Source organism: Delphinapterus leucas, chromosome 16 (genome assembly GCF_059928025.1).
Source record: "Delphinapterus leucas isolate spDelLeu-1000000601 "Yukka" chromosome 16, BTC_Dleu_Yukka2, whole genome shotgun sequence".
Taxonomy (NCBI): Eukaryota; Metazoa; Chordata; class Mammalia; order Artiodactyla; family Monodontidae; genus Delphinapterus; species Delphinapterus leucas.
The window spans coordinates 24,752,120-24,767,597 of NC_143144.1; the positions used below are offsets into that span (position 1 = coordinate 24,752,120).

Sequence of the window (15,478 nt, forward strand, 5' to 3'; positions counted from 1 at the left end):
TTCAGTGGCTCCCCTTTGCCCTCAGGACAAAGTCCAAATCCTCTGTCCTCCTCAGCCCCTGCCCACCTCTTCAGCAGAAGCCCCCACCCTGTCCCTTTGCACTCCACATTTCAGCCTCAGTGAACCACTGACAGTTTCCCCCAAACACCACACTCTTTCTCCCCTCCAGGCTTTTGTACAGGTAGGTTCCCCTGTTTGGCACGCCCTCCCTGCACCCCTTTATCTGATTAACTCTGCTCATCCTTCAGGTCTCATCCCCCGAGCACCCTCTCTGTCCTGCATTGTAGCTCTTATCCCTGTCGGCCTCCACCATTAGTCTGCCTTGTTCACCACTGTGTCCCCAGCACCAGCACAGGGCCTGGCAAGTGCTCCATAAATATTTGCTGAATGGATGAATGTTTGAGTTAGGAAGACCCTTATACATCCCAGTTCTCCTTGCCTTCCCTTGCCCATCAATTTCTAAATCTTACAAAAAAGGAAGTAGATGCCCAGGTTAATGGAGCTGAGAGAGAACCAGAACTAGAATCCATCCATCCATCCATTCATTCATTTGCTCATTCATTTGCTCATTCACTCATTCACTCATTCAAACCACCATTTCTTGGGCATCTACACTGTGCTGAGTACTGAGCGTACAGAGATAAATACGGTCATCCTGATCTCCAGAAACTCATAGCCTAGGGGAGGGAAAAGACACAGGTCACAGTTAGGACATGATTTAGCCTACACAAGACAGACTAGGATAACAGTGACTCAAATGAAGTAAGTTACTTCACTCGTGTGAAAGTCTAGGCTTGTCTGTCACCTCAACTCCGCAAAGTCACCAGGGGCCCAGGCTCCTCCTATCCTGTTGCTCACTACATGCAGGAGTCAAAAACAGAGCTGAGAAGCAGGGCTGTGATGCCCGTGATCATAAAGCCTGGGAGAGAAATAAGGAACAGGGAGTCTGCAGTGTATGGGAGAGATTATGGTAGGTCCCCAGGCCAGGCCTCCTTGGGTGAGGTTTCCCAGTTGGGGCTACTGTGTGGGAGAGTTGGACCTGTTTAGAGGACTGGGCATGGGGCAGGCAGCAGAGCAGAGAAATCCAAAAGGAAGGACATATCTGAAAGAAACTAAGCAGGTGGAATCTGCGGAACGTGATCCCAATTGGATGAAGTGGGTAAGGGTGAGGGAAGAGGTGAACATCCAGCCTGAGCCTCAGGACGATGCCTATGCCACAGACCAAGGGAATGAAAGCCAGGCAGTGCCAGGGGAAGCTGACTGTTCGGTGCGAACAGAGCTGCCAGAGGCAGCTGGAGACACGGGTGAGAAGTGCTGGGAGATGTGGGCTGTGGGTTTGCATGGGAAAGTCATCATCAGAGATGGAAACGAGCTCAGGAGGGACAAGTTCCCCCACTGTCCTGTGTGCAGTGCAGTGACCTTCTGACCTTGGACGTACATCCCAGTCCCTTGAGGAGCTTCCATAAGCAGGATGGGAACCTGGGCTTCCCTGTGCCCCTACTCCCACCACAGAGATTCTGACTCAGTAAGATGGAGTGAGGCCCTCTCTGTGGCTCTGGCTTCTTTTACTTGCAGGAGATAAACCCAACTCACACCGGCTTGAGCAAAAATGAGTCCTGTAATTGCAGAGTGCAGGCATCGATGAGTTTCGGCACAGTTTGATCCAAGGGTTTAAATACTGTCTTCATGACTCAGTGTCTCCGCCTCTGCTTGCCTCCTGTGTTGGTTTCATTCTCAGGCAGGATCTTTAAGAACACAGGCAAGTTGCCCACTGCGGTAGTTGTTACTCTTTCAGAAAGCCCTTGGCAAAGAAATAGCATTCCCTTCTCAGTCATTCCAGCCTGATTCTCCTTAGCCTGAACTGGGCCACATACCCATCTTGGGCCCAATCACTGTAGCCAGGGGAGATGGAGATGCTAATTGGTTAGGTTAGTTCACATACCCTAGAGCCAGGTATGGGGTCAACCCCACTAGAGCCACAGGGACTCAACTTGGAGCGATTGGCAGGATTTTAAGGTACAGAGAACAGGTGAGTGAAGGATGGACTTCACTGGCAGAGGGACCAGCGTGAGCAGATATGTGGAAGCAGAAAAACACAGAAAATACTTTAGGAACAATACAGCTTGTGTGTGCAGGGACATTTTTTCTTAGCTTTACATTCTGGCACCCAAGAGTATCTGTTTTTATCTAGGAGTAGAATCATGACCACAGATTAAAGTCAAACTCTTTGGGTTAGCACTGAAAGTCTATCTTCTTGCTACAAGCAAGAAATTCTGTTTTCTAGAGATGTTAACTCCAACATTGACAGAACATTGATCCAACATTGACAGAGAATTCCCGAGTTTCTGTGACCCCAGAGCCCCCTGGATGCCTCAGGGTTCAGGCATGTCATTTCTTTCTCTCTCTTTTTTTTTTTTATAAATTTATTTTAATTATTTATTTTTGGCTGCGCTGGGTCTTCGTTGCTGCGTGCGGGCTTTCTCTAGTTGCAGCGAGCGGGGACTACTCTTCTTGTGGTGCGTGGGCTTCTCATTGCGGTGGCCTCTCTTGTTGCGGAGCATGGGCTCTAGGCACACAGGCTTCAGTAGTTGTGGCATGCAGGCTCAGTAGTTGTGGCTCGCGGGCTCTAGAGCGCAGGCTCAGGAGTTGTGGCGCACGGGCTTAGTTGCTCCGCAGCATGTGGGATCTTCCCGGACCAGGGCTCGAACCCGTGTCCCCTGCATTGGCAGGTGGACTCTTAACCACTGCGCCAGCAGGGAAGCCACCAGACATGTCACTTCTGATGCAAGGGTCAGGCTAGTACTGCTGCACCCTCCCCCTTCAGCTCCCAATCAGAGGATGCTGTAGCCCCAAATCTTTTAGGTTTCACTGCCGTAGCATTCCTGAGGGTCCCAAAGTCTTAAAAGGGAAAAGATCAGCTTGTGGAATAAGGAAGGAATGAAACTACCCTCCTAGTTTAATTCCTCCATTCCCGCTACCCTTGACGGGGGTGTGGGGGGGGATGTGAAGGTGGAGCCAAATCAAAGTCCCTGGATCCAGGGGCTTGTACCTCTCAGTGCAGAAATTCTCTGGCGTCCCCTGGTGGTCATCAACACCACTGTGTTCTCTCAAGGATTACTCTCTACAGCTCAATTGAGATATCCTTCACAGGGTAAGGAAACAGGCACGCTTATCCAATGTCCCATGTCAAGGAAATGCTAGAGCTGGAGCTGACCCAGAGCTCCTGGCCACCAGTCCTTTCCGCAGCATCACTTTCTATCCCTGTAGTCCTCCCTAGTGGCTAACTGACCTGGCAGGCAATGTTGTAACATTTATTATTTATGATATAAGTACTATGTTGCTATGTTACTCTATTAAATATGCCACACTCTGAGGTGTGCTGTGATACTGGATTATATATTAAGCCTGATCAGGTCAATATATAAAACGTGAAATTGGCAACCCTGTTATTATAAAATGGAATCACAGAAACACCCCTGTCACCCTACCCACCTCAGTTTTACATTTCAGGGACCAGCCTTTTATGCCCTACCCCGCCCCCGCACTGTTCCTGGGAAGCAGGCTTTCTCCATAAACTCTGTCCCATCACCTCATTCGCAGGAATGTCAAGAGGTGCAAGGAGATAAAGTCTCGTGGGATACAAATGTTACTTAAAATGGGAGAGGTGACAAGAGAAGAGAGGAAACTACAAAATGCCCTTCAGGCAGCGTTCTCAACTGGAGCATAGGAAATGACAGCAGGAGGGAGCAGAGGAGAGAACTGCTCACCTTTAATGGCTGTGATGTTTGGGGCAGGCTGGTCTGACAGCGGAGGGCTGGAACAGGTCTCAGATCGATGGCAGACAAGAAGAGGAGGCATGAAGGACTGGCAGGCGGCAGGACTGCCTGGCCCATTGGATACTCTGGAATAAGCCTCTGCTCAGTTTTTATTCACCTGTACCTTATGTCTTAGTCCTAAAAGAGAGACAAGGGCACCAGTTCTGCTACCCCGCTGGAGGGCTGACTTTTCACACTGGAGTAAAAATGCGGTTGGAGAAATGAGCCCCACCCAAGGCGCTGGGGCAGCTGCAGGACGTGGGAGGTATGGAGACCAAGGTGGGGCTGGTTTGGGTAGGAAGAGAGAGGATGAGACAGGACAGGGATGCCCAATGGCAGCTGAAGGGATTCAGATAGTCCTGCTCGGGAGATAAAGACACATCTAGACGCCTGACAGTAACTCAGCCGGGCTCCTTGGAGGATCCCAAAGGCTGGCTTTGCCAACTTGTTAGAAAGCAGAGTGATGCCTGGACCCATGACTTATGAGGAAAGCAAAGAGGGCCCTCAGTGTGAATTCGGAGAAGGGGAGAGAAGTGAAGCCCCAGCTCCACTCCACACCCCCTTCCTGTCTATAAATAACCCCAAGTGTCGCTTCAAACGGGACAGGGAGCGCGGGAGAGGGGCTCCCAGGGCCGGTGGGTGGGGGCAGCGGGCGCTGCAGACCACGCCCCCCACCCCGGGCGAGTTTGCATAAATAAACAAATCCTAGCCGTCGGCCCTGCAGGAGGTGGAGGAGGAGCGGGGAGGAGGAGAAGGGAGCGGGGCGGGAGAGATTAGTTTGGGAAGTAGCACGGATTGCTCATCCGATCCGTGCAGCCGCAGCCAGTGTGTCAAGTTACAGAGGCGCCGGAATCGGCCCCAGCGCTCCTCGGCAGCGGCCACGACCCACCTCTGCCCGTGGGGCCCTCCACGTGCACCCCTTCGCCCCGGGACTGAAACTGGCTCGCCCGGGAGACGGGAGGCACCAAGAAGGACAGACGGCGCAGAACCAACTCCAGGACTCTGCAGATACTTGAAGGGAAAGACGGGGCGGAAAGGAGAGCCGGCCAGATTCCCCTAACTTTCCTGGACTTGGAACGTTCTTCGAAGTAACTTCTTCTTCTTACCTGGGTGTACCCCAATTACTGCTGGTTGTGTTTTTTCGGCTTTCCCCCTCCAGCTGCTATTTTTTCCATCCTCTTTGCCGGGAGCCAAGGATAGGGACATTTTCCAGCGACACAAGCCCTTTCCCCCTGCCCCGCAGCTTGGATCGCGCCTTTGGACAGCGGCTCTCGCCTTTATTTATTCTATTTATTTATTTATTGGTTCTCAATACGCGAGGGGATGGTAGCAGAGCGCTCCCGCAAAGCGACAGCCGCCGGTGCCCGCGGCCCTGGGGAGCTGGACACGCCCGGGACGGTGGCGCTGGCGGTGGCGCCGGCGGAGCGCTGCGCGCGGCTGCCGAGCCCGGGGTCGTGCGGGCTACTGGCGCTGGCCCTCTGCTCGCTGGCGCTCAGCCTGCTCGCCCACTTTCGGACAGCCGAGCTGCAGGCCCGGGTGCAGCGCCTGGAAGCAGACCGTGGGGAGCAGCAAATGGAGCCGGCTATTTTGGGACGAGTCAACCAACTGCTGGATGAGGTCTGTGCTCTTTGTTGCTGCCTTTTATCCCTCCCCGCGGCGCCCCCTCGCGCAGCCTCCAAACTCTGAACCAGCCAGTGCCCGTGGGCTCTTGCTCTTTCCGCCGCGCCGTGCGTCCCGGCCTCGCACCAGTTGTGTGCGGGAGGGGTGGGGGCAGGGATGGACGCCGTCCTGCAGGGTGCCAGGAAGACCCGGGCGGCTAGCGCGGGACCCGTCAGCTCCAGCCTCTGGCAGGCGTCTCCCGCGTTCCGCGGCGGAATCGCCCGAAGCGCGCGGGGCAGGTGGTGGAAGGCAAGGCGCGGAGGCGCGCAAAGGCGGCCAGGCGCCACTTCTCCCTCCCGGCACCCCGCCAGGGTGTTGAGAGAGCCGCCCAGCGCCCACGCGGTGGGACTTGAGCCCGATGGCCGGGGGCGAGGCTTGCTGGGCCCCCGCGGCTCTCCCCATCCATCCCTCGACGATCAGTGCTGCCTTTTATTGCCATGTTCCTTTGGGAAGAGAGAGGGAGTGAGTTATCCAAGGGGCTGAGGGGGACAGGGAGGCAGTCCTTGCAAGGGGTGGTGTCCTGGTCCCTGCCCAGAACGCTAGGGCCCAGGTGTTGGTCGTTCTGGTTCTGCTGTCCTTGGGCATGAATAAGCGCTTACCCTCTTGTTCTGAAGCTGGGTTTCTTGTCCCTGGTTCCCTGGAATGGTCCCCAACATTTTGTGTCGGTGTGTCTTTCTGGGAAAAGGATGCTGAGCTTTCTCCCATTTCCAAAATGTCCTTGAACCCAAGTGTATTAGAAGCCACTAGTGTCTCTTAGCCAGGGCAATCTCGGGACTTCATGGAAAGACCACAGGAAGTAGGGACATATGGTCTCATTAGTGCCACCAGAGTAAAGGCTAGGCCAGGAGACCGTGAGGCCTGGTGACTTCTGAGAATCTGGACAGCACAGGGATCCAGGGCCCGGATGAAGGGGAGGACCCACAGGTAAAGGCCACAGCAGTCTGAGAAGAACTCTTGGAACAGGCTGGCCGTGGACGGTTTCCGAGGGGAAGAGCTGGGAGGGGACCTCTGACTTAGTAGGAGGTGGTATGGAACAGTGAAAAGCAGGAGGTGGAGCCCAGCAGGCCTGGTTTTTGTCCCCACTCTGCTACTGAAGCTGTGCAACTTGGGGTAAATACCCTAACCCCTCTGAGTTCCAATCTGCCATCGAAGCGGTGGTGACGACGGCAAGCATCAGAGCCCAGCACTAACTGCAGTGGGTGCCGATGGTGCCCCAGTTCCCCACAGCCAGGCTCTTCTTGGGCGCCTCCACCAGCCAAAGGCTGCTCCTTGCCTCCAGTAGCTCTCCAGGGTGATCACGGAGAGCGAGGTCAGAGGGCCAGAGCAGACAGGGTGGTCATAGGACAAGTTTACTGATGCCAGAGGTGCACCCATGACTGCTACTTTCAGCTCATTCCCATGTCCCACCGGGCCTCAGGGAAGCTGGAGGGCTCTGTCGGGCCACCCAAGGTCCCCCGGGACTCCGAGGGAAGCCTCTGCACTCAGCAGTGCCGGCACGCGGCCTTTGCCGGCTAGTTGACAGTGCACGTGGGACTGCTGGGTGGTGGGGAGGGTGTCAGGACAGTGAGGGCTGCCCCAGGGATCCCTGGGGCCCTGGCTGCTGAAGGACAAACATCTGACCCTGGATGTTCCGCTCAGTTCCTCTCTGCATCCTCTCCCCTTCCTGGCCCCTCCTGCTGGCCAGGGCATGCCCCGCCCTTTCCCAGATCTTGGCTTCCTCTGCTTAAGACTTAGCCAGGCCAAGCATCATACTCTCAGGGCCTTGGGGCTGACAGTGTTATTATTATCTGCCAGGCTGAGTCCTCCTCTCCAAATTCCAACTGACTTCTAGACCCCCATTTTACAGATGGGGAAACTAAGGCCCAGAGAGGGGCAGTAGGTTACCCAGAGTCATGTGGCAAGATCCAGGACTGGAACCTAAGCTTCCAGTGACCCTGCCTCCAGTGCCCTCCCCACTCTGCCCGCCACCTTCCTTTGTTCATCCTCATCCACTCATTCGGCAATTGAACCTGAGAGCCAGCTGTGGGTCAGGCATTGTGGGGGCACACTTCTGCCCTTTGGAACTTACAGGCAAATAGGACACAGAGAAGAGAATGGGCAGTGACCATGTCGTGTGAAAAAAGCTACGATAATGGAAGCAGAGGAGATCTGGGGAATGGATTACCATGCAGCTACCCGATGGCAGGGGCTTCCTGGGAAAGTGATTTTCAAGTGAAGACTTAAAGGGTGAATAGGAGTTCTCCAGGCAAATGGGGATGAGTACAGGGCAAAGGGAACAACTTCTGAAAGCCAGAGGGAGGGGTTTGCCTTGGGGAACTGAGTGGTGGAAGATATGGCTGGAGAGAGACAGGCAGCCTAGGTCAAGAGGGGCCTTAGAGACAGTTCATTCTTTGTAAGAGCACTGGAGAGCCGTGGAAGGGTCTTGAGGAAGGCAGCGATGTACACAGAATGAGTGGAAGAGCAGGGCAGAGCAGGGGGGCCAAACGAGAGGCTAGTGCAGCCAGAGGGGTCTGTGACCTGGTCAGGGGCACTAGTGGAGACAGGGGAATGAATGGAAATGGCAGCCACAGTGGTGGGACCTGAGATCAGTAGCAGAGGGCGTTGGGACCAGAGGGAGGGAGCGGTCCTGTGGGTAGAGGGGGCAGGTGGTCTAGTCTGTATGGTGATGACCCCAGGAGGCCTCCCCTGGACGGGGCCTGCAGTCCAGTGGCTCCGGAAGGGACACTCTAAGGTCTGCCCTGTCCAGTACGGTAACCATTAGTCACATGTCACTCATTATATTTAAATTAAATAAAATCTAAAATGTAGTTACTTGGTCACATTAGCCATCTTTCAAAGGTACCTGTAGCTAGTGGCCACCAGATAGACAGCGCAGCCATAGAACATGCACGTCACCGCAGAAAGGTCTACGGGATGACGCCGTGCTAGGAGCAGGCAGCTTCTGGGCCATCAAAGGCGTTCAGGAGCAACTGGAGGCCCTTCCTCCACCCTTTCCTTTCCTAGGTCTGTTCTCCCAGATCAGAGCAAAGGGCAAAGGTGAGGAAGGGTGAGGAGAGAAGTGAGAACTGGGTCCAGTGGAAACCCCCGGGTGAGAAGGCCTGGCAGAGGAGAGAGAGGGAATGCTTTTGTTGCAGAATGATTCTGTGAAATGGACATGCAGAGGGTTCGTGCCTGCGAGGGGCACAAAGGCACCCCATGTGCCAGGATTCCAGCTGGGCTTTGCCAGCCGTGTGGCCTTAGGTAAGCTGTGCCCTGCACCTGCACCTCAGATTCCTTCTCTGTAAAGGTCTGGAGAGCTCCTGGGGGCCCGGGGCAGGCAGTGCATCCCGGAGCAGGTGAGCCCGGGGCCACTCCCTGAAGGATGGAGGCAGGGCATCTGGCAGAGCGATCCTGGGGAGGCACACAGCCTGGGCAAAGGCCTGGAGGCAGGAATCCAGGGGCACATGCACACCACTCATCCCAGTGGGGAAAGCAGCATGCTGGGGGCAGAGGCTGTGACTGTGAGACAGGAGGAAGAGGGAGCTGGCAGGCCAGGCTGAGGGTACCCAGTAGGGAGAAGAGGCTGGAATGAGGTGAGCTGGGGCTGATGTGAGCACAGGCCCAGATCTGAGTGGCTAAGCCACTGGGAGGGGTGGGTCAGGGCCAGGAGAGGAGCATGGGGGCAGGAAGCCAGCTCAGGGGAGCTGGGAGTGTGGCTTCCAGGCCTCAGCTCCAGCTGTTCCCCCATCAGCGCCTCTCTCCTGGTCTGGGACCCTTAATGAGCGCTCCAGCTGCCTGCTACTTGATTTGCTTGCTGTAAAAAAAGAAACTGGAATGGCCCAAATGGAGGAAATCAGATGTCACCTAGGGCTGGGCAGACGGTGTGCGGTGATAGAGAAGAGGGTGGAATTTAAACTTGCCAGATCCATTTTGCAGGCCAAGGGGGAGCAAGGGGTGTCAGCAGCCTCCTTCAGGGTGGACGTTGAGGGATGCCAGGCAGACTCCCCATCCCCAACAGCAAGAGTAACAGCAGCTGTAATAGGAGTGTCCCGCATTTATAGGGTATGTACAATGGCCCAGTGCTACATGTATTATCTCTTTCACTCCTCACGACTTCCCTAAGGATTGATACTCTCATTACCCCATTTTATAGCTGAGAAAACTGATGTCACTGGACCTCCATCTCACTATCTGTGATCCAGTCCTTTGGGTGTTGAGGGCATTTTCCACCCCAAGAAACCCATGGGCGAGGAAGTGGTTGAAACTTCCAAGCTAAAATGTTGAGGGAACCCCAGGCAGACTCCCTCATCCCTAAAAATAACAATAGCAACCATTGTAACGGGAATGTTTTACATTTATAGAGTGTGTACAGGAGCCCCTTACTGCGCTCTTTCCAGGAGCATTTGGAGGAGGGATCAGAGCAGTGGCTGAGAGATTGGGGCTCTGGATGGGGTCCTCTAGGATTGAGGACAGGAGCAGGTTCTTAAAGGGAGAGTGTGTGAATGGTGGGGTGTGGGCCTGTGTACAGTGTCCTGTGTACATCACAGCTGCCTGGACCTCAGTTAATGGACAGAGCTTAGTTCCAGGTGCCCTTAGATGCAGCCAGCGCTCCACTGAGTCAATCCTAATACTACTCCTCTTTCCACACTATGAGTAAATGACTAGTCTTATGGGGAATTAATAGAGGGAAGATCCTCAGAGACCCTTGAGTCCAGTCCCCTCACTCTACTGATGAGAAAACAGGTCCAAAGCTGCACACCAGGTATCAGAGTAGCTGGAGGTAGGACCTCTGTCGCCATCAGTCACCTCTCCTCCACACCACACCTTCTCCTTTCTGGACAGTAGTAATTGTCTGGCCAAGTGGTGGCCAAGACAAGGCAAGTGTACACTCCACTCTCCACTTCTTGGCCCTCAGCAGACATTATTAATCGATTGCTGCACACTTTACACAGCTTCGGAATCCTTTTCAACACTGTTCCAGGAAACTGCTACCCAACTAGCAAGAGTCGAGGTTCAAGATAAAGAGCTATTTCCTGACTCTAATTAATTTTTTAAAATACAGAGCAATATTTACCATAGATAAAACTAGGAAGAGCTGTTAAAGTTTTATTGCTTCTCCAAAGGCCTTAAACCTAGCAAGTAGCTCCAAACCAGACTGAGGACCTCATTAAGTAGCCAGCCTTCATAAGAAGATGGTGAGAAAAAGTCAAAGCATCTGAAGCAGTATGCCATCTGCCTTATGCACAGTTTCACAATTTGACACCCTCAGAAAGATGCCTTTTCCCCTTATTCCTAATCATTCCAGACTTGCCCCAGTGCCCTCTGGAAAGTCTTCCCAAACCACCCCGACCCCAAATAGGCCCTCTCCCTGCTCCGACTTCCTGCAGAACTGCCTGGCCATGCCGAGCATCTAGCTCAGAGAAGGAAAATAGACAGGGCACGTGCTGACTTTTCTTACCCGAGAACCACGGCAGGCATTACTAATCACTCAGCCCATGCCCCGTGAGTCTACCTAGGCCTCAGAATCTTTCTCGACACAGCTCTCCAGGCTGCCGCTCCCAGTCTATTAGAGTCAATGCACAAGATAAAAATCTATCTGCCAACCACGGCTCAGTTTCAAACACATTGTGCAGTGTGCCCTCCTCTCCATTGCCGTTAAACGTCTCGTCTCTCCATTTGACCCCATACAACCCAGTGGCAGGGATAGGAGGTCACTGGTCTCTGAGTCCTTGGCTGAGTCTTGCCTGGGGCTTTGCACAAAGTAGGCAGCCCTCAGCGATTAGTTGCTGATTTAAGGTCCCACTGCTGGAGGCCAGTGAAGCCGTCTCAGTCAGCTGTCCTCCGCCCACTGCCCTCAACCCAGACCCAGCTGTCTGCTCAGCATTTGCTCAGGGGGTGTGCCTTGGAGCTGGGTGTTTCGCAGCAATCAGTAGAGGATGAAATGATTAACTCCTCTTCAGTCAGAGCTGCAACCCCTGGTCCTGGCTGAGAGTGGGGATAGCTCAGTGTGATGTGTGCCCACCTGTACAGAGCAGCTAGGAGCATCCGTCCCCTCCCATCCCCTACTCCCAAGGGTCAGGAGCTTTGTCTTCACCTGCCCAGGCTGCCTGGCATGTTTTTGGTTGGGGCAAAACAGTAAAGTGGGCAAGCCCACAGCACCTCTGCTGCTAAATAGTTGTGTGACCTGAGTCTCGGTGTCCTGATCTGCAAAATGGGGATAACATCCTCCTCACAGAGTTGGTGCAAGATTCAGTTAATAGCAACTGTAACCATTACGACGTCCCTCATCAGTGGTGGAGATAAAATGAGGCTGTATCATGTCTACAACTTTTATTAATAGCTAATATTTATTAAGCAGTATCCAAAGAGCTTTACATCTATTAATTCGGTTAATTCTCACAATAATCCTATGAAGTGGTTATACTTTTACTCTTCCCTTCTTACGGAAGAGAACGCAGAGGCCCAGAGAAGGTGCATAACTTTCCCAAGGTCACACAGCTAGTAAGTAGCAGAGCCAGGTCTTGAACCCAGGCAGTCTGGCCCCAGAGCTGGCATTCAGAACCACATGTGTATACAATCTGTATAGAGTACCATATTTCACTGTCAGCTGAGGCAGGTCACATAGGCCAGGGCTAGGGACCCGTTTAGTTCAGTCTGATTCAGCTCCCACAGAGGTGGCATTTACCGAACTGACTTGGCATCAGCTCACATTACCATCTTTGTTGTAAGAATGGAGCTGAGAATGCCTTTTGATACAGCAGGCCTTGGTGATGAGGACCCTTAGAAAGTCCCTGTCCAGCCTTGGCTACCAGAATGTTTGGGCTTCCAGGAGGGATGAGTTGGGTCTTGTCTCTTGGACGTTGAACTGTCCTCTAGGAAGCTTAGCCCCAAATCTGGCGTTCACCCCACGGCAGAGCAGAGTCCTTCGGGCAGAAGGTTTTCCATAAGCTCCAGTCTCAGCTCTGTTTCGTCACCCTGCCCTTGCTTTTCTTTCTCTCTCTTCTGTCCTGCTGCTGTGCTGTATAATGTGTGTCTATCTGTGTGCCTCTGTAGCTGCCTGAGTGTCCCCTTTTGGAGCAAAATAGGGATAAAAGTTCTATAGTAACTAAACTTTTTTAAGTGACTCTCCCCTCCTTCTCTCATGTCTGCACACCCTCAAAGGCCTGTCCCTGGACTGGTGATGGGCAGGCTGCATAGTGGCACCGGCGGAACTTTAAAACACACCAAAGCTGACCTCCTTCCCCAAACCCTGATGTGAATCCCCGTGGGTAGGGTCTGGCAGTAGGTTGTTTAACAAACTCCACAGCTGACAGTACTTGAGACAGAGACAGAGACTGTATCTGTTCCCCTGAGCCAGAAGCATCCTGTGCAATTTACCCCAGGCCCCTCGCCTGAGTCCTGAGCAGCGCTTCAGGGGCTGATGGTGGCAGTATCAGCAGTAATGGCAGTAATGAGGGTCACGATGAGATGTCAATAAAAGTCCTACTGTACACTGCACAGTTTGAAAGTAGGGGTTGGTTAAAGAAGCGAAAGCAGTGGGATTTATTTTTTTGGAGCGGGGTTGTTGGGTTTGGGTTTTGGTCTTGGTTTTTCAAAAAATAAAATCAACTTTGCCCTCCAGAAGAAAGGAGGTTTCAGCAGAAGCCTTAGGAATCCTTCTCCCACCTCTTTTGGTTGGATTCTGTCCCTCCCAGAAGCAGTTCTTTTTTTTTTTATTCAGATAAAGTCACAAAAATTATAATCATCCTCATCAGTTCACTCAGTCCCATGTAATTAATTTTTTTTTCATCTTGATCTTTTGTTAGCACTTTTATGAATGCCTCAGTTTTCCATTAGAGTTCTGAAAATGCTTATTCATTCAGTTCAGCAGTATAGTCAGTTACCAGAAACCTGTACTTGTCAGAGTCTTTTCCATGAATTCCTTGAAGATGAAACCCTTTCATAGGAACATTTTTGCAAAAGCAACAGAGTATACCCAGAACTGTCTGTAAATGACAAAAGACTTAAAAACGACCACGGTTAAAGATTTGATGAAAGTTCATAATAATGCAGTTGACAAGGAAATTTAGTTACTTCTGAGATATACATTTTAAAGTAATAACTAGAATTATGACTTATAACATTATACCAGAACATACAAGATTTTTAGGAATTTCATGTAATGTCTGAAACATTTATATTCAGAAGCAGTCTTGTTGAGTCCTCCGTAAGGAAAGGAAGTCAGCAGTTTCCTCCAAGGGAAACTGAGGCCCGGGTGTGGGGAGGGGCTGGGAGGGCTGGGGCAGGCTGGGGTCCCAGCTGCGTGGCGGGCAGGCCCCAGCAGCAGAGGCATGCGGACACTCCCTGCTCCTCTGCAGGCCTCCTGCCCTGGGTGTGGGCCTCCCTGCAGAAAACTCTCTGTGGCCCAAAGGGCGGGAATGGGCCTGCTGGCAGTGGGGACTCCTCTGAGCCTTCAAAGAGCGAGGGCAAGCCGAGCACAAAGGGGCGGAACTGCCTGCCTGAGAGGCTGGGCACAGCCTTTCCAGGGGACACTGGGCCCCTGTCTCCCCTCCTGGAGGCTATTGTGGGAAGTCCCGCATGGCTGGAGTCCACACGGGCTGGGCCTCCTCAGCCCCCTTTCCTCTCCTGTCACCCATCCCCAGCCTCCCAGGCCTCCTCCATGCCCGCAGTCCAAAGCGAAGTCTCCGTCTTTCCTTAGCTCAGGCATTTCCTGCTGTGGGCAGCTCACCTGGTCTGCCTGCCCCCACACCCGCCCCCCCCCCCCCAGGAGGCTCATTCCTACCTGTTCTTTTCACGTGGCGTGCAGAATCCCAGTTCCCCAACCAGGGGTGGAACCCATGCCCCTTGCAAGGGGAGCACAGAGTCTTAACCACTGGCCCGCCAGAGGAGTCCCCTACCTGTTCTTTCAGTTCAGCAGGGGAGGCCCTGCTGCCCCCAGAGGACACGACTTCCCCCCATAGGGTGTCACAGGGCCTGGGATTCTGCCATCCAAGGGACTTTACACCTGCAGTCACCTCTTATGCTGCAGATGCCCCATGAAGGTGCCTCTTAAGCCATCACTTGGAGGTTTTCTGCAACAGGTCATGCTCTGACAAGGTGGCCTGTAAGGCAGGACAGGAAGGGTGACCTCTGGGGACAGGGATGCAGAAAGGGGCATGAGCTGGGGCTTTTCCAGGGACAGGCTTAGCGACTTCCCTGTGAGCTGGCACTGAGGTTTCCCAGGGGTAGGGGGAGACTCGGTGACATGGGAGGGGAGGGTGGTCCTGCCACCTCTAGCGTCTCCCCACTCCGCGAACTCAGAATGTTAGAAAGAAAGGATTTATGTGCTAAAAGGAATCCCCGACAGCATCCCTGATTCTCAGGCTTACACTCCCTCAGTGACGGGGAGATCGCTGCCGTATGCAGCTGGATGTTCCATGATTAGACAGCTCTGGCTGTAACGTTGTGTGTGGTCTTCATCTCGTCAGAGCTCCAGACCCATTCTACACCTATCATCCCACTCCTCCAGCATGTCTTAACAGCACCTCACGTTCAGTGTCTCTAAGCTGAGCAGGAAGTCTGGCCTTCCCCAGAACCTCTGCATGCCCAGCACTGGCGTCCAACTGCACTGATTCCATGTCCTACTGACTGCACCTTGTCGGCCTCCCACAAACCTGTCTTCTTCTTTGTCTCACTGCCTGCACCTCCCTACCTGACCTACCCTTGGGTACCCCAGGCCACGGCAGGAGCCTCCTAACTCATTTACCCCCGTTCACCCTGCCCTGCTCTCTTCATCATCCACATGGCAGCCAGGGTAATCTTTCAAAAACTCTAAATTTGATCACCACATTTCCCTGATTACAGAGACTTCCTATTGCTTCCTAATATGGTCCATGAGGCCTGCAGGATGGGGCCCTTGCCACCCTCTCTAGCCTCATGGCTCTCCTCCGCTCACTTTTGAAGTCTAGCCAAATGACTGTACACGGTCATGGCTAAGAGCACAGACTCTGGAGCCAGATTGCCGGGTTCAAGTCCAGCTCTGCTAA

At 53.3% G+C, this 15,478-nt stretch overlaps 1 protein-coding gene across 1 annotated transcript in view; it reads left to right on the top strand.

Annotated features, from left to right (window-relative positions):
* The first annotated feature begins 2,839 nt into the window (after window positions 1–2,839).
* The window catches only part of LOC149747236 (collagen alpha-1(XIII) chain-like), a 63,597-nt gene continuing 50,958 nt past the window's right edge, over window positions 2,840–15,478 (top strand). The window contains exon 1 of the mRNA XM_089897613.1: window positions 2,840–5,432. Coding sequence (XP_089753739.1) covers window positions 5,139–5,432 — 294 coding nt within the window. The 5' untranslated portion in view covers window positions 2,840–5,138. The remainder of the gene's footprint in view (window positions 5,433–15,478) is intronic.